The sequence below is a fragment of the Pelodiscus sinensis genome, chromosome 22 (genome assembly GCF_049634645.1).
Source record: "Pelodiscus sinensis isolate JC-2024 chromosome 22, ASM4963464v1, whole genome shotgun sequence".
Classification (NCBI taxonomy): domain Eukaryota; kingdom Metazoa; phylum Chordata; order Testudines; family Trionychidae; genus Pelodiscus; species Pelodiscus sinensis.
This window is the reverse complement of record NC_134732.1, coordinates 27153762-27175761: the sequence shown is the minus strand read 5'-3', so window position 1 is coordinate 27175761 and position 22000 is coordinate 27153762. Positions and strand designations below refer to the sequence as shown.

General features: G+C 44.3%; 1 protein-coding gene across 2 annotated transcripts in view; it reads left to right on the top strand.

Moving 5' to 3' along the window:
• GARNL3 (GTPase activating Rap/RanGAP domain like 3) overlaps nt 1–22000 on the top strand; it is a 199411-nt gene that overhangs the window by 28641 nt on the left and 148770 nt on the right. For both annotated transcript variants that reach the window (XM_075905772.1, XM_075905773.1), the window contains one exon: nt 14277–14351. In XM_075905772.1, coding sequence (XP_075761887.1) covers nt 14277–14351 — 75 coding nt within the window. The remainder of the gene's footprint in view (nt 1–14276; nt 14352–22000) is intronic.

Below are 22000 nucleotides of genomic sequence, written 5' to 3'. Positions count from 1 at the left end.
GGTAGAAGAGGTGGGTGAGGCTTTTTTAAACAACTAACAAAATCATCCAAAGCACTAGATTTGGTGGTAATGGGGGAATTCAGCTATCAAGACTTATATTGGAACACTAAAACAGCAGGGCACATATTATTCAATAAGTTCCTGGACTGCATTAAAGGCAATTTTTTATTTCAGAAGGTTGAGAATGCTACTGGGTGAAAATGTTCTAGATTTGATTTTAACAAATTGGGATAACTGGTTGAAAATTTGAAAGTGGAAGGCAGCTTGGGTGAAAGTGATCATGAAATCATAGTGTTCATGATTCTAAGGAATGGTAGGAGGGAGAGCAGCAAAATAGAGACAATGGATTTCAGGAAGGCACATTTCAGAGAGCTGGTAGGTAAGGTCCCCTGGGAAGCGAGACTAAGAGGAAAAAAAAGTAAAGAGAGTTGGCAGTTTTTCAAAGGGACATTATTAAGGGCCCAAAAGCTTAACCCTGTCTTAACCAGGAAATCTTACGTGATCTAAAAATAAAAAAGGAGTCATATAAAAAGTGGACACTAGATCAGATTACAAAGGATAAATATAAGCAAACAACGCAAGTATACAGGCAAGATTAGAAAGGCTAAGGCACAAAACAAGCTCAATTTAGCTAGTGATAGAAGAGTAACAAAAAGAGGGGGTAACGATAACAGGAAAGTTGAAAACGGCAAAGATGCTTAACAACATCTTTGTTTCAGTTTTTGCCAAGAAGATTGGTGGTGATGGGATGCCTAACATAGTGAATGCTTGTGGAAATGTGTAGGTTTAGAAGTTAAAATAAAAAAAAGAACAAGTTAAAAATTACTTAGAAAAGTTAGATGTCTTCAAGTCACCAGGGCCTATGAAATGCATCCTAGAGTACTCAAGGAGCTGATAGAGGAGGTAGCTGAGCCTTTAGTTATCTTTGAAAAGTCATGGAAGTCAGGAGAGATTCCAAAAGACCGGAAAAAGGCAAATATAGTGCCTATCTATAAAAAGGGAAATAAGAACAACTCAGGAAACTACAGACCAGTCAGCTTAACTTCTGTGTGAGGAAAGATAATGGAGCAATTAATTAAGGAATTCATCTGCAAACATCTGGAAGAAAATAAGGTGATAGGTAGCAACCAGCATGGATTTGTAAAGAACAAATCATGTCAAACCAATCTGATACCTATCTTTGATAGGATATCAGGCCTTGTGGATAAAGGAGAAGTGGCAGATGTGGTAAACCTAGACTTTAGTAAAGCGTTTGATGCGTGTCTTGCATGACTTCCTTATAAGTAAATTAGGGAAATACAACTTAGATGGGGCTACTACAAAGCGGGTCCATAAGTGGCTCGATAACTGTTCTCAGAGAGAGCTCAGTCCATCCCCTCCTCCACGGTGCAGCCGGGAGCCTGTGCCATTGTTCCCTTAACATGCATGCCTGCATGCCTACGCACAAAAAATTCTAATCTAAGCCCATCTACCTCCTCAGCAGCACTCGCTTTCCTCCTGTTTTTGGAAGGTGAGTGGTGTTGCTGTTCTTGCTGGCGGAGATAGCCTGAGGCCACATTTAGGGGTGGCTGCTCTGGCAGCCAGGGCCACATTGGGGGTCAGCTGCCGCTGGGGCTGAAGCCATGTTATGGGGTGGCTGCTGCCGATGTTTCAGGCCTAGAACATGTGGCAGGTGGGCGGGTTACTACTGCAGTGTGTTGAAGCCACAGGCAGGTGGGTTGCTGCCGAGGGAGTGCTGAAGCCATGGGTGGCTTGGGGACTGGGATGGGCCTGGGGCCTCGTTGAGGGGTGGCTGCTCAGGTGGCCACTCTGGCGGCCAGGGTCACATTGGGGGCTGGCTACCGCTGGAGCTTAGGCTGCATTGTGAGGAGGCTGCTGCTGGTGTTTCGGGCGTAGAACACATGACAGGCGGGAGGGTCGCTGCCGCGGCCAAGCGGGTTGCTGCCAGGACTGGGATTGAAGTTGTGGGCGGGTGGGTTGCTGCCATGGAGGGGGGTTGCAGCTGCTGGCAGGCAGGTTGCTGCTACGAGGAGTTGGAGTCATGAGCGGGTGGGTTGAAGATGAGGGTGGGGCCATGACTGCATTGGGGAGTGCCTGCTCGGGTGGCCACTCTGGCGTACTGTAGGTTGCCGAACCCTGTCTCAGAGGCTTGTGTGCTGCTTAAAGTATAAAACTACAAGCCTGAGGTCAGAGAACTCAGCAGGACAAAGCAAGGCCTAGGATCACACCAAATGGCAAGATCTTCATCTTTATTTATTTATTAATGAAGCTGCTGTAAGTAGGACTATTATTGACTTTAAAAAGTATCACTGGCATGCTGACCCAAAAATAGAAGTGAATAAGTTAAATCTTGGCATGCCACTACTGCAAGGGTGCTGACCCCTGATTTAGATGATTGCGTAGAGAGTACAGTTATTTAAGTTCGCAGATTATACCAATCTGGGAGAGGTTGCAAGTGCTTTGGAAGATGGGTTGTCATTCAAAATGATTTGGACAAACTGGAGAAATGATCTTAGGTAAATAGGATGACGTTTAATAAGGACAAATGCAAAGTACTCCACTTAGGAAGGAACTTAATGGGAAGCGACTATCTAGGAAGGAGTACTGCAGAAAGATTTAGGGGTAATGGACTGCAAGCTAAATATGAGGCTATGTTTAGACTTCAGAGCTTTATCAGAAAAAGATACGCAAATTGCGAACTACAATTTGCATATCTTTTTCCACAAGAGGCTTTTCAGAAATTTGTCTCGTCTACACAGGACTAAATTTCAGAAAAAACTCCTCTTTTTGATCATCTCTTATTCCTCTCACTGAGAGAAATACAGGGATGCCGAAAGAACGAGCCCGCTTTTCGGAAACTGTTCTGAAAAAGTGGACACGTTCCCTGGACGTGGCAGAGCTTTTCTGGGATACCAGAGGTATCCCAGAAAAACTCTGCAGTCTAGACATAGCCTAAGTCAGCAGTATGACACCTGTTGCAGAAAAAGCAAACATGGTTCTGGGAGTGTTGTGAGCAAGACATGAGAAGTCATTCTGCTCTACTCTGCACTCATTAGGCCTCAATTCTGTGTTGTGTGTTGTCTGTTCTGTATTGTGTACAGTTCTGGGCACCACATTTCAAGAAAGATGTGGAGAAATGGAAGACGATCCAGAGAAGATGGTTAAGGGCCTAGAAAACATGAGCTATGAGGGAAGACTGAAAGAATTGGGCTTGTTTAGTTTAAAAAGAAGAAAACTGAGAGAGATCATGAAAGCAGTTTTCAAGTATCTAAAAGGGTGTTACAAGGAGAAAGGAAGAAAAACTGTTCTCATTGGCCTCTGCTGATAGGACAAGAAGCAATGGGCTTAAACTGCAGCAAGGGAGGTTTCAGTTGAACATTAGAAAAAACTTCCTAACTGTCAGGGTGGTTAAACACTGGAATAAATTGCCTAAGGAGGTTGTGGAATCTCTATCTCTGGAGATATTTAAGAGCAGGTTGGATAGAAATATATAAGGGATGATATAGATCGTTTTTTCCCAACTTGTGGTGTGCGGATCTCGGGGGTTTGCGGTGATACTGTAGGGGATCTGTGTGGAGCCTTTCGCAGCCAGCATGTCCTTCAACCCGCATTGCTTTCTGCGGCTCAGGAAGCAGTGTGGGCTGAGAGGCTCTGTGCTAGCAGCCAATATATCCTTCAGCCTACATTGCTTTCCCAGGAGGCTAAAGGACACTGCTCGGGAAGCAGCGTGGTCTGAGGGATGTGCAGGTTGCAGGCACAGCTATATTGTTTGGCGGGAGGGGTCTGTAAAATGTTAACAGATTGAATAGGGGTTTGTATCCTCAAAAAAGTTCAGAGCCACTGATCCAGATGGTATTTGGCCCTGCCATGAGGGCAGGGGACTGGACTTAATGATCTCTCGAGGTCCCTTTCAGTTCTAATATCTATGATTCTATGAATCCAAAGACCTCTTTAATGTCATATCATCCCCTGTCCCAGCCTGGGTCATGTTACCTGTCCATCCAGGGGTCCTTAAGATTTCCACACTTCTGTGGTAGACCTCCTATTTGATTTCGTCTACTTCCAAGAAGGAAGTACGTCCTCCCAAAAGGGTTCAAATGCATCCCTTCCAGCAATGTCACTGATTGTGTCCACTGTTATTTAAAGGGACAGGCAGGGCCAAGTCAGCAGAACACCAAAAATCAAAGATGCCAAGAGACTGAATTTTTATGACAGAAAGATTTATCTGACAGCAAGCCTGCAGTTTTGGGTGTTTAACCACCAGGTCCTATTAGGCAGGCACAATTTTAACCTGTGGGACTCCCTTAAATTCAAGGCGCTCCTCCCATAGGACAGATCCCAGGAGTTTGTTGCTTTAGTAGAAGGCACAGCATTGTCAAGGTGGGGTACCTCGAGTGGTCTGGGATGCTACTGACTCTTAGGAGTTAAGATGCAGATTAATACAAGAATTATAAGATTAGTAAGGAACTGGCTGAAGGGAAGAGAACAACTGGTTATACAGGAAGGAGATATGTCAGAATGCAGGGAGTTTCCCCAGGATCAGTCTAGGAACTAGTTTTTAAAATAATTTTATGAATTGATCTTTGAACAAAAGGCAGGCATGTGCTACTGAAATGTGGTGATGTTACAAATATGAGAGGAAGTGTCAGTACAGAGGAGGATCAAAATATAGTACAAGAAGAATTGGATGACTTGGAAGACTAGCGTAATGGAAATAGGATGAAATTTTATAGCACAGACTATAAGTTTGTGCACTTGGGGACTAGTAACAGAAGTTTATGCTATAAAAGATGAGGTCTTAGTTAAAGACAAAGGAAGAAAGAGATCTCAGTGTATTAACTAAAGTACTGTGAGCCACCAGTGTGATGCAGCTGTGAAAAAGACAAATACTACCAGGGAAAAAAATGGCCTGTTCTGGGCTCCATATGTAGTGGGTCCATCCTGCCTCCATTTATCTGAGTGTTCATAGAATCACAGAGCTGGAAGCGACCTCAGAAGGTCATCAAATCCAGCCCCCTACCCAAAGCAGGACCAAGCCCAAATAAATCAACCCAGCCAGGGCTTTGCAAGCCGAGACTTAAAAATCTCTAGGGATGGAGATTCCACCACCTCGCTAGGTAACCCATTCCAGTGCTTCATCACACTCCTAGTGAAATCGTTTTTTCTAATATCCAACCTAGACCTCTCCCACTGTAACTTGAGACCATTGCTCCTTGTTCTGCCATCCGTCACTACTGTGAACAGCCTCTCTCCATCCTCCTTGGAACCTCCCTTCAGGAAACTGAAGGCTGCTATCAAATCCCCCCTCACTCTTCTTTTCTGCAGACTAAACAAACCCAAATCCTTCAGTCTCTCCTCATAGGTCATGCTCTCCAGCCCCCTAATCATTTTGGTCGCTCTCCGCTGGAACCTCTCCAATGCATCCACATCCTTTCTATAGTGGGGGCCCCATAATTGGACACAGTAATTTAGTTGTGGCCTCACCAGAGTTGAATAAAGAAGAATAATCACTTCTCTAGATCTACTGGCAATGCTCCTCCTAATGCACCCCAATATGCCATTAGCCTTCTTGGCTACAAGGGCACACTGTTGATTCATATCCAGCTTCTCATCCACTGTAATCTCCAGGTCCTTTTCTGCAGGTCCTAACAGTGCTTGGGATTCTTCCATCACAAGTGCAGGACTCTACACTTGTCCTTGTTGAACCTCATTAGAGTTCTTTTGGCCCAATCCTCTAATCTGTCCAGGTCACTCTGGACCCTATCTCTGCCCTCCAGCATATCTACCTCTCCTTCCAGATTAGTGTCATCGGCAAACTTGCTGATGGTGCAATCCATCCCCTCATCTAGGTCATTAATAAAAATGTTTAACAAAACCGGACCAAGAACAGATCCTTGAGGCACTCCACTAGAAACCGACTGCGAACCTGACATGAAGCCGTTTATCACTACCCGTTGCGCCCGACAGTCTAGCCAGCTTTCTGTCCATCGTAGAGTCCATTTAGCCAATCCGTATTCCCTTAAATGTTGGCAAGAATATTGTGGGAGACCGTATCAAAAGCTTGGCTAAAGTCTGACCAATATAAGAATGGCTGTACTGGCTCAGACCAAAGGTCCATCTAGCTCAGTAGCCTGTCTGTCAACAGTGGCCAGCACCAGGTGCCCCAGAGAGGGTGGACCGAAGACAATAATCAAGTGATTTATTTCCTGCCATCCTTCTCCAGCCTCTGACAAACAGAGGCCAGGGACACCATTTCTATCCCCTGGCTGATAGCCTTTTATGGCCCTAACCTCCATGAAATTATTTAGCTTCTCTTTAAACTCTGTTATAGTCCTAGCCTTCACAGCCTCTTCTGGCAAGGAGTTCCACAGGTTGACTACACGCTGTGTGAAGAAGAACTTTCTTTTATTAGTTTTAAACCTGCTACCCATTAACTTCATTTGGTGTCCTCTAGTTATTTTATTATGGGAACTAATAAATAACTTTTCTTTATTCGCCCTCTCCACACCACTCATGATTTTATATACCTCTATCATATCTCCCCTCAGTCTCCTCTTTTCTAAATTGAAAAGTCCCAGTAGTTTTAACCTCTCTTCATATGGGACCCGTTCCAAATTCCTAATCATTTTAGTTGCCCTTTTTTGAACCCTTTCCAAGGCCAAAATAACTTTTTTGAGGTGAAGAGACCACATCTGTACACAGTATTCAAGCTGTGGGCGTACCATAGTTTTATACAGGGGCAGTAAGATATTCTGTGTCTTATTTTCTACCCCTTTCTTAAAAATTCCTAGCATCTTATTTGCCTTTTTGACTGCTGCTGCACACTGTGACCTCCTCTAATGATACTTCAATCCGGGACAGTTCCTCTGATTCATCACCCACAAAGGACGGTGCAGATTTGGGAATCTCCCTAACGTCCTCAGCTGTGAAGACTGAAGCAAAGAAATCATTTAGTTTCTCCACAAGAGCTTTATTGTCCTTGATTGCTCCTTTTATATCTCGATCGTCTAGGGGACTCACAGGTTTTTTAGCAGGCTTCCTGCTTCTAATGTACTTAAACATTTTGTTATTTCTTTTTGAGTTTTTGGCTAGCTGTTCCTCAATCTTTTTTTGCTTTTCTTATTACATTTTTACACTTGATTTTACAGTATTTATGTTCTTTTCTGTTTATCACACTAGGATTGGACTTCCACTTCTTAAAAGATGCCTTTTTGTCCCTCACTGCTTCTTTTACATGGTGGTTAAGCCACGGTGACTCTTTTTTAGGTCTCTTGCTATGTTTTTTAATTTGGGGTATACATTTAAGTTGGGCCTCTATTATGGTGTCTTTAAAAAGTTTCCATGCAGCTTGCAGGGATCTGGCTCTAGTCACTGTGCCTTTTAATTTCTGTTTAACTAACCTCCTCGTTTTTGTGTAATTCCCCTTTTTGAAATTAAATGCCAGAGTTTTGGACTGCTGAGGTGTTCTTCCCACCATAGGAATGTTAAAATCACATCCACTGACTTTCTCATATCTACAGAGCCCATTGCCCTCATCATAGAAGCTAATCAAATTGGTCAGACATGACTTTTCCTTTGTAAATCCATGTTGACTGTTTCTGATCACTTTCCCCTCTTCCAAGTGCTTCAAAATGGATTTCTTGAGGATCCCCTCCATGATTTTTCAAGGGACTGAGGTAAGGCTGACTGGTCTGTAGTTCCCTGGATTGTCCTTCTTCCCTTTTTTAAAGATGGGCACTACATTTGCCTTTTTCCAATCATCTGGGATCTCTCCCGATCTCCATGAGTTTTCAAAGATAATGGCCAAAGGCTCCGCAATGACACTTGCCAACTCCCTCAGTACCCTCGGATAAATTAAATCCGGACCCATGAATTTCTGTATGTTTAGCTTTTCTAAAAGCGGCGAGGAGTCCTGTGGCACCTTATAGACTAACTGAAGTGTAGGAGCATAAGCTTTCGTGGGCAAAGACCCACTTTGTCAGATGCCTGCTATTTCTGATGAAGTGGGTCTTTGCCCACGAAAGCTTATGCTCCTACACTTCAGTTAGTCTATAAGGTGCCACAGGACTCCTCGCCGCTTTTGCAGATTCAGACTAACACGGCCACCCCTCTGATACTTAGCTTTTCTAAATAGTTCCTAATTTGTTCTTTTCCCACAAAGGGCTGTACACTTCTTTCCCATACTGTATTGCCTAGTGCATTTGTCTGGGAGCTGACCTTGTCCGTGAAGACAGAGGCAAAGAAAGCATTGAGTACTTCAGCTTTTCCCACATCTGTCACTAGGTTACCTCCCTCATCCAGTAAGGGCCCCACGCCCTCTCTGATCACCCTCTTATTCCTAACATGCCTGTAAAACCTTTCTTGTTCTCACTCACATGCCTTGCTAGCTGCACTTCCAATTGTACTTTCGCCTTCCTGATAACCCCCCTGCATTCTTGAGCAATATATTTATACTCCTCCCTAGTCAACTGTCCAAGTTTCCACTTCTTGAAAGCTTTCTTTTTGTGTTTAAGCTCACCAAGGATGTCCCCGGTAAGCGAATCTGGTCGCCTACCATATTCGCTTTTCTTGATGCGCATCGGGATGTTTTTTTTCGATGCCTTTATTAAGGCTTCTTTAAAATACTGCCAGCTCTCCTGGACTCCTTTCCCCTCATGTAAGCATCCCAGGGAATCTGCCCATCAGTTCTCAGAGAGAGTCAAAGTCTGCTTTTCTGAGGTCCAGGGTGTGTATTTTGCTACTCTCCTTTCTTCCTTTGGGCTGGATCCAGAAATCTACCATCTCATGATCACTGCTTCCCAGGTTGTCACCCAACTCTACTTCCCCTACTAGTTCCTTCCTATTTGTGAGCAGAAGTCAAGCTGTGCATGGCCCCTAGTTGGTTCCTTCAGCACTTGTACCAAGAAGTAATCCCCAACATTCTCCGAAAACTTCCTGGATTGTCTGTGTACTGCTGTACTGGTCTCCCACCAGATGTCAGGGTGATTAAAGTTGCCCATGAGAACCAGGGCCTGTGATCTGGAAGCTTCTCTCAGTTGTCCAAAGAAAGCCTCATCTACCTTATTCACCTGATCCGGTGGTCTATAGCAGACGCCAATCACAACATCACTCCTGTTGCTTCCACCTCTAAACTTAACCCACAGACTCTCAACAATCTTTTCTCCCTCTAAATACTGGAGCTTTGAGCAATCATACTGCTTTCTTACATACAATGCAACTCCTCCTCCTTTTCTCCACTGCCTGTTCTTCCTGAACAGTTTATATCCCCCCATGATAGTGCTCCATTCCAGTGTTGCATGGTCACAAATTCTGATTTCTGCTGACCACCAGCAGGCAGACTTCATTGCACAGCAGCTCAGAAGCTGCTATTTTGTGAGTAGATTGTAATTTGGCTTGATCAAATTTTCATCCAAAATAAGCCAACAGCCATGCTCCTGGCTTTCAGTTTAAGAGCAGAAGTAAGTGTAGGCCTTTGCAAAAGCATTTTAAAAAACACTTCATATGCTGTCACGCTGATCCCAAATGCTTCTACCATTCTGTGACTTAAATGGCTAACCATGCTGCTGCTGGCCATCCACAGACTGCTGAGGGGAGTACAAGCCTTTGATTCCTGCATCCTTGAGTGCTGTTTCCGTGGGTGCTCTACTGTTGGTGTTGGGTCGTTTCGGGACTGCAGATTGGAGTTTTCATGAGCAGTAGTCAGCCTGACCGCACATGCCTGGCACGCTCTTTGCACCATTCACGCCATTTTGATCTCTCGCACAGTCCGGCTCCTGCCAGTTCTTTTTTTGTTGCCCATGGTCGCAGTTGGAGTGAGCCCTCTCTCCTCAGACAACCCTGTCAGGAATCAAATAAAATCTTAAATTAGTGTTTATAGTTAATTATAGTTTGAATAGTTATAGTTACTAGTTATAGTTTGTTCATAGTTAAAAAAAGGCTTTTATCTTAGTAGATAGTATCAACAGCTTTGCCAGGCTGTCCCGGCTTTAAGAGGTGTGCTGCATGCCGTGATGCGATGCCAGCATCAGACGGTCATGCCGACTGTATAAGTGCTTCGGTGAGGCACATGTGCCTCAAAAATGCATCCACTGTGCTAAACTGACTGTTAAGGCATGTAAGGACAGTAATGAGGCTAAAAATGTTCCTTTTTGACAAGGCATTATATCCCATGGAGCGATCACAGCCAGTATGCACTCCGCAATCACCTAGGGCTGAGAAAAGAAAAGCTGTTTTTCCACAGCTGACTCCGGCTCAAAAAAGAGCTTCACCAGCCTGGTCCCTACTACCAGCCCTCTTGGTCCATGTAAGTGTGGATGACAAACATGGCACCCAGGCATAAGTCGGCCTCAGAGCCGAAAGCCCAGCAAAAATCTATTTCGGTGCTGTCAACAGTTGTAACGGGCCGCCGCTTGGCACCGCTGGCGACTGCATCAGCCATCACAGCACTGACGACAATGATACCATCTGTGTCGGCACAGCCTATACATGTGCCTGTTACAACGGCACTGACAACATCAGCACCGACAACTTCGGTGCAATCAACCTTGGCATTGTTAACCTCGGCATCATCACCATTGTCTCAGACATCTGCGTGGGCAACGTCAGCACTGTATGTGCCATCCAGCCGCTGCCACTGAAGAAAGCAAACCAGAAATCTGACCCTATGAGACAGCTGAGTCCGGAACCATTGACATTTCCCTCCGGTACCATCCTCTGCACCACCTTCTCCCTATTCACCTCACTTAAAAGGGGATGATAGGGGTCAGACCCTTCAGGACCAAACCAGACACCATAGGTCCAGTTGTTATTTATCACCGTCACCCTATAGAAGATATACCTTTCATTCACCGCTTCCTTCTTCAAGAGGTTCACCACATTTCCCACATTCTCCGCACCTCCCGGTACATCACTACATGCTTCCCCTGTGCTTGTCATCATTATCATCACTCCAGTTACAGTCACCCCTGTTGCCACAGCCACTCAACTTCTTGTGCTCCTACATTTTCTCCCCAACCATCATATAGACAGCAAATATCAGTCACACCTCTCACTGCTCCCTCTACGACTCATCACTCAGAACTGGAAAAGGGTCAACTACCTGATGTTGAGGAGCAGCACCCACCAGATGTCTCACCAACTGATCAGTCCTCATCATCTCCTGATGAGGTGGTTATACCTGTTGATCAATTTCCTCCAGATATCCGCTGCACACTGAGCGGATGTTTTCAGAGAACTATCCACAATGATTCCAAGATCTTTCTTTTGAGTAGATGTAGCCAAATTAGTCCCCATCATATTATGTGTATATATAGTTGGGATTATTTTTTCTCAATGTGCATTAATATCTGTCTACTAGAAGATTTATTTGGCATTGCTTGGGTCCTTAATTCAAATAAGTTTTGTTTTTCCTTCATTTAAATCATTGTTCTGAGAGTGAGGGGTTCAGTATGCAGACTCCCCTGTGGAGTGAGGACAGCCCCAGCCCTCTCTCACTGCTGCAGCTTGGGGCCAGCTGAGAAGCACCTGTCCATGAGCACAGCCGGGGAGGGGTGCATGTCCTCCAGCTGAGAGGGGTACAGACAGACACACAGACAGAGATACACAAACAGAAAAAACTCTCTGAAATATGTACAGTAGTAGATAGCTGCCCCCTGCTGACTCAATAGTTGTCCCGGTCCCTATATCTGGCCCTTTGCTGCCCTCAGTGGTCATTCTGCAGTATAACTGTCCCTTCTGCCAGATCCTGCCATTCCATTTATGAGAAAGAATCAAATTTCAATTACATCCCACTGTCCTGGCATAACCAAACCCTGACCTGGCTTTAAGTTCTGATAATAGGAAGCTGCATCCCAAATTTGGAGGTCCTAGCTCTTACTGTTTAGGAGTTCTTGAGCAAACAGACTCACACAGGGTGGGACAAACAGACGGGCATTTCTAAAATACATAGTAAAATTGATGATGAATACAGGCAGTCCCCGGGTTACATACAAGATAGGGACTGTAGGTTTGTTCTTAAGTTGGATTTGTATGTAAGTCGGAACTGGCGTCCAGATTCAGCCGCTGCTGAAACTGACCAGCAGCTGACTACAGGAAGCCCGAGGCAGAGTTGCTCTGCCCCAGGCTTCCTGGAATCAGCCGCTGGTCAGTTTCAGCAGCGGCTGACTTGGGGATGCCTGGGGCAGAGCAGCTGGGGTGCTGACGGGTTGGTCCAGTAGCGCCGAGGAGCGGCGCTGCGGGACCAACCCGGCAGCGCCCCAGCTGCTCCACCCTAGGCGTCATCGGCGAGAAAAGCCTTGTCTGCTGGTGGGCGGGGGCGCACTAGCTGCGACCCCCCCACCCAGCAGACCAGGAAGACGCGGGTGGCGGGACCGCTGAGACGCGCCACGGTCCCACCCGCATCCTCTGCAGCTTTTCTCTGGGGGGGAGGGTCTCCCAGCAGACCAGGGAGACACAGAGCAAAGCCGCGGAGCACGCGGGCAGCGGGACAGCGCAGACGCGCCGCGGCTGTCCCGCTGCCGGCGTCCTCCGAGGCTTTGCTCCCCGTCTCTCTGGTCTGCTAAACAATGCCAAATATTGTGATTGCTTTATCAAAAACTAGCAAAAATACCCGGTGCTGCCTGGGGAAAATATAGTAAAAGATGTGATGAATGAACTACATCAATTACATTAACATAGCATATTTTATTGGAAATACTTTTCTCTTATATATTACTTTAAGAAATTAACATAGCTAGTGATGTGCTTACAAAATGACAGATCTCATAGGGTCTCTTTTCTCACAGCCCATCTTCCCTTAAAGATTCTATGCAAACCAATGCCTGCAGCCTCCTTGCCAGAAGCCCTGAGAAATGGATGGGATGGCTTCTGGGCGCTGCAGCAGCAGCAGCAAATCATTGCCCTCTGAGTGCCTTCAGTTCACGATCCATGGGGCAACCTGAATGGACTTCCTAGCGGCAGTTGAACTGGTTGTATTGATCAGACAAAGCAAAACACCCTCAGACCAGGTGCAATGAGTGATATCTAGCTGATGAGAACATGCAGCACCTGAACGTACCTGTTCTAATGAAAATAGGCTGTTCTGAGTGTACTGTGTCCTCCTCAGGCTCCACTGTGCTCAAAACCTTGTTCTCCTGTCCACCTCCTCTTTGTACTGTGAGCTGAATCCTGCAAAGTGCATAATGCCCGTGGCACTTGCTGATAATGCACACAGCCCTGCCAGGAGAATGCACACAGCCCAAAGGAGGGCGAGTGGTGCGATGGCTCATTTGGGCGTTGGGGGGAAAGAAGCAACTTTAATTTCCAGAAGGGGTTCAGTCGGAGCCCGGCTGCATGAAGATGTTGAGAGGCTGTGATAGCTGGAGGCTTCTCCCAGCCACATTTGGGTCTGTCCTGGAGACCTGCTGGTGCCCTGTTATAGGGGAGGTTGCGGATTCTCAGCCCCACTGCAGCCTCTCCCCCATGGGCTTTCCCTTGATGGTGCTGTTGGTGCCTACATGCTTTATCCTCTAGTATCTCGTAATTATGTGACACGCTTAACAGAGGAGTCCAGCAAATGCCTATGATCAGGCACTACTAAAAAGCTAATTATCAGTGGGCCCAATTAGGTCTCTGAGAAAACCAGGGAAACTGATTTTGAGATATAACCAATCCAGTTATTGAAGTTAGGAAATCAGTAGTATCTGTGCAAAATTTGGTGTTTCTAGCTCTTACCGTTTCGTAGATCTTTTGGGACAAACAAACACACAAACTTTCAGAAATATTAAAAAGATTAAACACGGGCCCGTTGCATAGTGCCCTGCTCCTTCCTCTTGTGGTAGTATGCATGTTACATAGTTCAGGCAGCTTAGTGATCTCTATCTGTGTAAAACTGTCTGCCTTCTGATAAATAGTTAACGGAACTGCATTTTTCATAGTTGGGGCCCCTCAGTAGCAACTTGCATGTCAATATTGCCAAGATTTAAGACCAAAAAAACCTTGTGATTTATAGTGGGTAGCTACTTCTGCAGGTGACCACAAGAGCCCCTTCACTGCCTGAGTCCTTATAGCTACAATGAGTTAATTTCTTCTGGAAGTAATCGTTTGTTGCTCAACTTGATAATTATTATTCTGAGCTGAGTTTATCTTCAGGGAGGAGGGATATAGAGGGGAAAGAGGTGTTATATAACTCTGGCTGAGATGGTGAAAGCTAAATTGAGCTGGTTTTATTGTTTAATTGCTGATTAGGTGGAGATTTTTGAAGTCAACTTGCATCTCTTATATTAACTCTTTTTTCACAGCTTATATCTAGTGATGCTGATGGAGCCATTCAAAGAGCTGGACGTTTCCGGGTGGAAAATGGATCTTCTGATGAGGTAAGGAAAAGTCCTGTTTATATTTATTACCTTTTCCAATTGAAAGATCAGAAATTTGAAAATGCTGTTGCTTAAACCAATTGCAGTGCCATATGTTCAGTACAAGAAATGTTATTTGGCTGCTGTGATTGGGCATTGTCAGAGCCCTTTCCTCTCAGACACATTCATGAACGTATCTAATTTCTCTTAGTTTTCTAACTCGAAAAAAATATTTAATACAGTGAAGGATAACCAGCCTTGCACTGTAAAATATAGACTGGTGAACATGGGGCAGAAAGGAGCCCCTTACCTATCATTTCACATTTAAGTGGATACATTAATGCAGGGATAATGGGAGGGTTTTTTGGACACATCGTATGTAAATCTGTACCAGAGTCATAATACAGTAGTGGATGATGTGAGTGACTAATAGTCTGATCCAGCTTGGTTGTGTGTGTGTAGTGTAGAATACGCATGTGGACAAGGCGGATCTAGTGGATATAGCATACGTAGATTTCCAGAAAGCCTTTGACAAGATCCCTCACCAAAGGCTCTTAAGTAAAGTAAATTGACTTGGGAGAAGAGGAAAGGTCCGCTTATGGACTGAAAACAGTTTAAAGGCAAGAAACTAAGAGTAGGAATAAATGGTCAGTTTTCAGAATGGAGAGAGAAAGAGAGGTAACTAGTGGTGTCTCACAAGGGTCTGTACTGGGACTAATCCTATTCAACCTATTTATAAATGATCTGGAGAAAGGGGTAAACAATGAGATGGCAAAATTTGCTGATGATACCAAACTGCTCAAGATGGTTAAGAACACAGCAGCCTGTGAAGAGCTTCAGAAGGATCTCACAAAACCAAGTGACTGAGCAACAAAATGGCAACTGAATTGTAATGTTAATAAATGTAAAGTAAAGCACATTGGAAAAAATAATCCCAAGTACAAATACAAAATGATGGGGATTAATTTAGCTATAACCACTCGAGAGAGCTCTTGGAGTATAATTCTCTCAAAACATCCACTCAGTGTGCAGCAGCAGTCAAAAAAGCAAACAGAATGTTAGGAAACATTAAAAAAGGAATAGAGAATAAGACAGGGAACATCTTATTGCCTCTATATAAATCCATGGTAAGTCCACATCTTGATTACTGCATATAGATGTGGATGCCTCATCTCAAAAAAGATATATTGGCATTGGAAAAGGTTCAGAAAAGGGCAACAAAGATGATTAGGGGTTTGGAACAGGTCCCATATGAAGACAGATTAAAAAGACTGGGAGTTTTCATCTTAGAAAAGAGGAGACTAAGGGGAGGGGAGATTATGGTAGAGGTCTATAAAATCATGACAAGTATGGAGAAAGTAAATAAGGAAATGTTATTTACTTGTTCCCATAAGAAGTAGGGATCACCAAATGAAATGCATAGGTAGCAGGTTTGAAACAAAGAAAAGGAATTTTTTCTTCATATAGCACACAATTGGCCTGTGGAACTCCTTGCCAGAGAGTGTAGTGAAGACCAGGACTTTAACAGGGATGTGAAAAGAACTAGATACATTCATGGAGTTGGGTCCATCAATGGCTATTAGCCAAGATTGGTAAGAATGGTGTCCCTAGTCTCTGTTTGTCAGGGACTGGAAGTGGATGTCAGGAAGGGGATCACTTGACGATTCCCTGTTGTGTTGACTTTCTTTGGGGCATCTGGCATTGGCCACTGTCAGAAGATAGGATACTGGTCCATTTAGACCTTTGGTCTGACTCAATATGGCCGTTATTATGTGTCAGAGGGGGGTGGGTAGCTGTGTTAGTGTGTAACTGAAAAAACTTAAAAAACATTGAATGGTCCTGCAACACCTTCGAGATCTCTCTTCTTCATCTGAAGAAATGGGTTGTGCCCATGAAAGCTCATGATGCCATCTACATTTTTTGTTAGTCTCAAAGGTGCTGCAGGACCATTGGTTTTTTAAAAAGTTTTATCTTATGTTCTTATGTTATATTAGAAATTATGTTCTTGATATAAAACTCTTTTCCTACGCATTTTAAATGAGATACAGTCTTGATCATGTTGTTATCCTACTTCCAGCTCTGCTGCTTCTATCCCCAGACTTTTTCATGGAGTTTTTACAATGCATGTATTTTACATCAGTCTGGTGGGCCACATGTGTTGCATCATGGGCAATCTAAATTCAATACTCAAGCTAGACCTTTTCTTTTTAGGAGAGGCTGGGAGTGGTTCAGAGACAGCCTCTGTGTTGCTGTGCAAAATCCTTCCCTCTTCTCCTCAAGATTTCATGGTCAGAGAGGATAGATTCTGAAGGGAGTTGTGGTCCAGCTCAACTTATTCTGAAGGAAGGTGGTCTAATACGGGGACATTTAAAAGACGAATTGAGGAAAGAAGGAAAACATGGGTGTTTGAATCTTACAGACCATTTGAATAGGCTCTGTTTATAATCTTATGGCTTTATCCCACCCCTGTGTTTCATGTTGGTCCACTTATCACAATCACCACACTGCCATCAGACAACATAGCATCAGTCAGGATGCATTCCTGAAGAACAAACTTTTATGTGGTGGAAAGGGATGTTTTGTGGTATTGAGTTTAACAAGTAACTTTACATTTAACACCTCATTTACATCAAAAGCTAAGTATGGGGCACTTCTAGTCCACTCATTTTGCCTTATTAGCACTGGGACTACAATTGAAAGGTAACTTTTTTTTTCCCTTCCCTTCTTTTTCTATTATTAATTGTGGGTTTCTGTTGTTTCCACTCCAGCTTCCAGCTCATCCGAAAAAGTGGGTTTTGCTCATGAAAGCTCATGATACTATATACATTTATGTTAATCTCCAAAGTGCCACAGGACTAATCATTGTGCTTAAAAATTTGTAATCTTGAGCACAAGAAAAATTGTTTCTTGTAATGCTGTTTCACAAATGTGACTCTCATTATTTTAGTTAAATGAAATTCTTGCTATGCTTTAGGGATAGTACAACTAAAAATGAGCAAAATAATCACAATTATTAACTAGTTAATTGTAATTATTATTAAACACAATTATTAATGTATTACTAATGAAAGGAAAAGGGAGAAAAATAAAAGAAAACCGAACCAAAACAGAACATAAGCAATAAAATGTTTCACTTCAGTTGCAGCCTCTTCTGTATTTGTGAAGAATTTTTAATGGAGATTGCAACTTAAGAGTAGGAACACTCTTCTTTACATAAGATAAGATCAAAGTATATTGTTTCCCATATTAGTAGAGTCCACTGGTAGTGTCTCATTGATCATTAAAATGGCTTGTAAATGTGTGGCTTTGTGTAAGGATTGGAGAATCATATTTAATTTACTATGATTAAACAATTTATATATGAGCAAAAAGTGTGTCATCTTAACTAAATCTTCTGAAACAAGAAAAAAAGTATTTAAATTCACCTACTTAATGCCATTTAAGAAGTGGTCCTGAGACTGGCAAATTAGACTATTAAGAAACTTTTAAATTCAAATTAAGTTCCACTGTTTCTCTCCATTTACCAGGATTAGCTTATGTCTTCTTTCCTTGAGTACTTAGTTTAAACAGTGTGATATTTAACAGGAACAACTTGTTTGATACCTTAAATTACAAAAGCATTTTGGTATCTGTGATGGGGCACTGCAGCCCTGCACTTCAAGTCCCCCAGCACTGGGATGCGGGGAGAGTAGGTGTTGTGCGCCTGCGTGCCGCGCCAGGCAAAACACTGCTACACCGCATTTTAAACTCCCCAGCCCTGGCCAAGCGGGGCTGGGGGCACAGCGTGGACAGAGCTTGTGCGGCATGCTCTCACACCACGAAACAGCTGAGCTATGTCTACACTCACGGCTTCTTGCGCAAGTATCCGCAGAGCGTCCACACTGCCTGCCCGCTCTTGTGCAAGAAAATTTACATGGCGTGGTAAGAGAGGGCTTCTTGCTGAAGAGCTACACTCTTTTTTTTTTTTTATCAGGTGTAAGCCCTCTTGCGCAAGAGGGCAGTGTGGATGCTCGGCAGGGATTGCTTGTGCAAGAAAGCCCTATGGCTAAAATGGCTATCAGAGCTTTCTTGCGCAAGAGAGCATTCGCACTGCCATGGGTGCTCTTGCGCAAAAGCACAGCTCGCACATGGCAGTGTGGACATTTTCTTGCACAAGACTTCTTGCACAAGAACCCTTGCACAAGATGTTCTTGCGCACGAATCTGCCAGTGTATACATAGCCCTGGGGGGGAGGTGCCCTGGCGTGATGCAATGCCAGAGTGCCAGCACTCAAAAGGAGCTGGCGTTCACAGCAAGGAGGGAGCCAGACCGGAAAAGGGGTGGAGGCACCGTGGGGTCGCACCTCCCGGGGGAGCCCCAAGACACCACAGACGAGACCCAGAAGGGACAGGGGTGAGGCAGACGTCCCGGCACTGACTGGTCGGCGGACCAGGTAAGGGGAGAGGAAGCAGCCCAGGGCAGGGCATTATAGCCCGTGGGCTGGCGCGTTAAGGCGGGAAGCCCCACCAGACGGACTCGACCTAAACAGGTCCGCGTCCTTAGGGCCCTGGGCTAGGGTCCGTGAGTGAAGGCGAGCCTGCATCCCCCTCTGCCCGCTGTCGGAGGTGGTGCGAGAAACCCTGGGCATATTTGGGTCAGGCTGGCCCACGGAGCGGAATGCAATAGGACTAATATGACAAGACTTGGTGCAGGTCGGACTCTTGTACCCTCTTGTGGGGGGTGGAAGGGGAGAGGTAAATAAAGGCACAAGGGGACTAACCGGGGTCTGTACTTGTACAGTATCCCATAAAAAATTTTACAAGAAAAATTAAATACCATGCTTCATCTCATCGATGCATGCCAGCATCTTGGTAATGTGATTATGAGTAGAAACAGTGTAGAGCTTGAAGGTTGCCACTTCTTGGTGTGCAGCTTCTTTGCAGTTGTAGTATTGCTGCTGTGTGCTTGGTTGTATAGATGAAATGAATAGACTGACAGAGAGTGCAAGAGTTAACACAGTCATCGGGGAATGCCTATCCTACAGTGTAAGCCCAGGCTCAGACTCATGCTTGAGCCCAGATCCTTCCTTCATCTACACACAGTTCTGTCTGACTCAGCTCCAAGTCTGCAAGGGTGCAGGGTTTGAGCCTAGGCCCCACAGTGACTTAGGGCCAAATTCCATTTTACAATGTGGATGCAGCTTGGACCCGTATCTGCCAGTGCTATCCCAGTCCAATGGGATGGTATCCTTTTTTCTTTCCATCCTAATGTTGGCCAGTTGACTCCCAGGAAACAAATTATTTCTCTTGTGCATGTCTAGCTTCTCAGCATTTCCATTTTATTCTGACCACTGAGTTGCAAACAGAGTGAACCACCTTCTGTGTTTGTAATAGTTACTGACACACAGAACTCATAATGTCAGTTTTGCTGTCAGGTGGTCATGGGGCCAAGATTTGGGTTTATCTCTGATGCAAGGCAGGCAAACAGTTTGGGTATGTCTGAACTACGGGATAAAATTGAATTAAGATATGCAACTTCAGCTATGACTCTTGGCACTGTCCACACTGCAGGAAGTCAAAGGGAGAACACTCTCCCTTTGACTTCCTTTACTTCTCATGGAAACAGGATTTCCGGCATTGACTGAAGTGCCCCGCTCAGTTCGAATTAGCGTGTCTTCACTAGACCCGCTAATTCAATCCCTGGAAGATTGACAGCAGCAGCTTCGATCTTTTCTGTAGTGCACCAGAGGTAAACCACATACTAAGTGGAAAGTGACTGTATGGGAAAGGGAACTAGACCACAAGCTAAATATGAGTCAACAGTAAAAAAGCAAACATTATTTTGGGATGCATTAACAGGAATGTTGCAAACAAGTCAAAAGAAGTAATTCTGCTGTACTCTGTGCTGATTAGGCTGCTGATTGTGTCCACTTGTTGGCACCATTTTCAGGAAAGATGGACAAATTGGGGAAGGTCCAGAGAACAGCAACAAAAGAAATTAAAGGTCTAGAAACCAAGACCTATTAGGGAAGATTGAAAGAATTAGGTTTGTTTTAGGGATATAAGCAACTAGTCGAATTGTTGACTACTTGATAAGCTTAGGTTTATTGGGTAGTCGAGTCGACTAGTCATATTCCCCCCTCCTCATCCCCTGCTGCCTCTGTATCAGTACTCTAGCTGGGACACACTGAGCCTGCTGGAGCAGCTTCTGTTTGCGGCCGGCCCTGGCCACCGCAGACACAGACTGCTCCTGCAGCAGCCGCTGTCCTCAAAGGGGATCACAGCTCCCTGCTGGGATCCTTCATGGACAGGAGCTGCTGGACCTGGCGCAAGCTGGGAATGAGCAAGACTGGCTCAGTCTTGGCTCGCACCGGGTCCAGGAACTATCCCTGCTGTGGCTCTGCATTTTAAATAGCCAACTCTGTGGGCTAGCTACTACTACATTTAAAATGCAGAGCTGCAGCAGTCCCAGACCCAGCATGAGGCAGGCTTCCTCAGTTCTGGCTTGCTCCAAGTCCGGAATCTACTGCCACTGTGGCTCTGTATTTTTAAATGTAGTAAGAGCTGCCTGGCTATTACTATATTTAAAATGCAGAGCCTCAGTGGGGGTAGCTCCCAGACCTGGTGAGAGCTGGGACTGAGTAAGCCTGGCTCATGCTGGGTCCGGGACTGCAGTGGCTCTCCATTTTAAATGTAGTAGGAGCCTGTCTGCCTACATGCCTGGCTCCTACTACATGTAAACTGCAGAGCCACAGCAGAGGTAACTCCTGGACCCAGCGCAAGCCAGGACAGAGCGCCTTCCCTTATCAACTAATTGTATAGTTGATACAAATTGTATTGAGTACACAATTACCTGCCTCTTAACTTCCGTAGTTTGTTTAGTTTGGAAAAGAGAGGATACATGATAAAACCTTTCAAGTATATAAAAAGTTGTTACAATGAGGAGGGAGAAAATTATTTTCCTTAATCTTTGAGGCTAGAATAAGAAGCAATGGACTTATATTGAAGCAAGGGAGATTTAGGTTGGACATACAGAAAAACTTTCTAAGTGTCAGAGTGGTTAAGAACTGGAACAAATTGCCTAGGGAGATTGTGAAATTTCCATCATTGGAGCTTTTCAAGAGCAGATTAGACATTTGTCAGGGATTGTCTAATCAGTGTTTCCCAATTTTATTTGGCAACGGAACCTTTTTAAACTCTCAAGAATCTGGCGGAACCCCTAATAACAGTCTTATATATGAAGCTGAAAAAGTAGACCACAAATAAGTAAGAATAATAATAAACAAATGCTAACCAGGGTCATGAGATCAACATTTAGTTTAATTGCACATTTTTAAAAACAAAAATCCCATTTAATGTGTACAAAAAATAAAGCTCAAAAACTAATATGCATTATATTGGCAGTTTTCAATGCGAACAGTGTTTTTTCTTCTTTTCTTGGCAAATTCTTTTTGTATTTGGTTTAATACTGGAAAGTTGGATTCGCATATCTGGCATGGTATTCAGTCGATTTCTGTATTTTGTTTTTGTTGCATAATTCAAGAACCCAGTTTCGCAAAAGTATGTGCTGGTGAAGGGTAGCAATTGACTAACTGCACCTCTTGTTAAAGCTGAATAGTCTTGACATAAGCCGTCTCAAAATGTAATCAGATAAACTTCTTTACATTTTTGTATTAATTGGCCGTCTGAAGC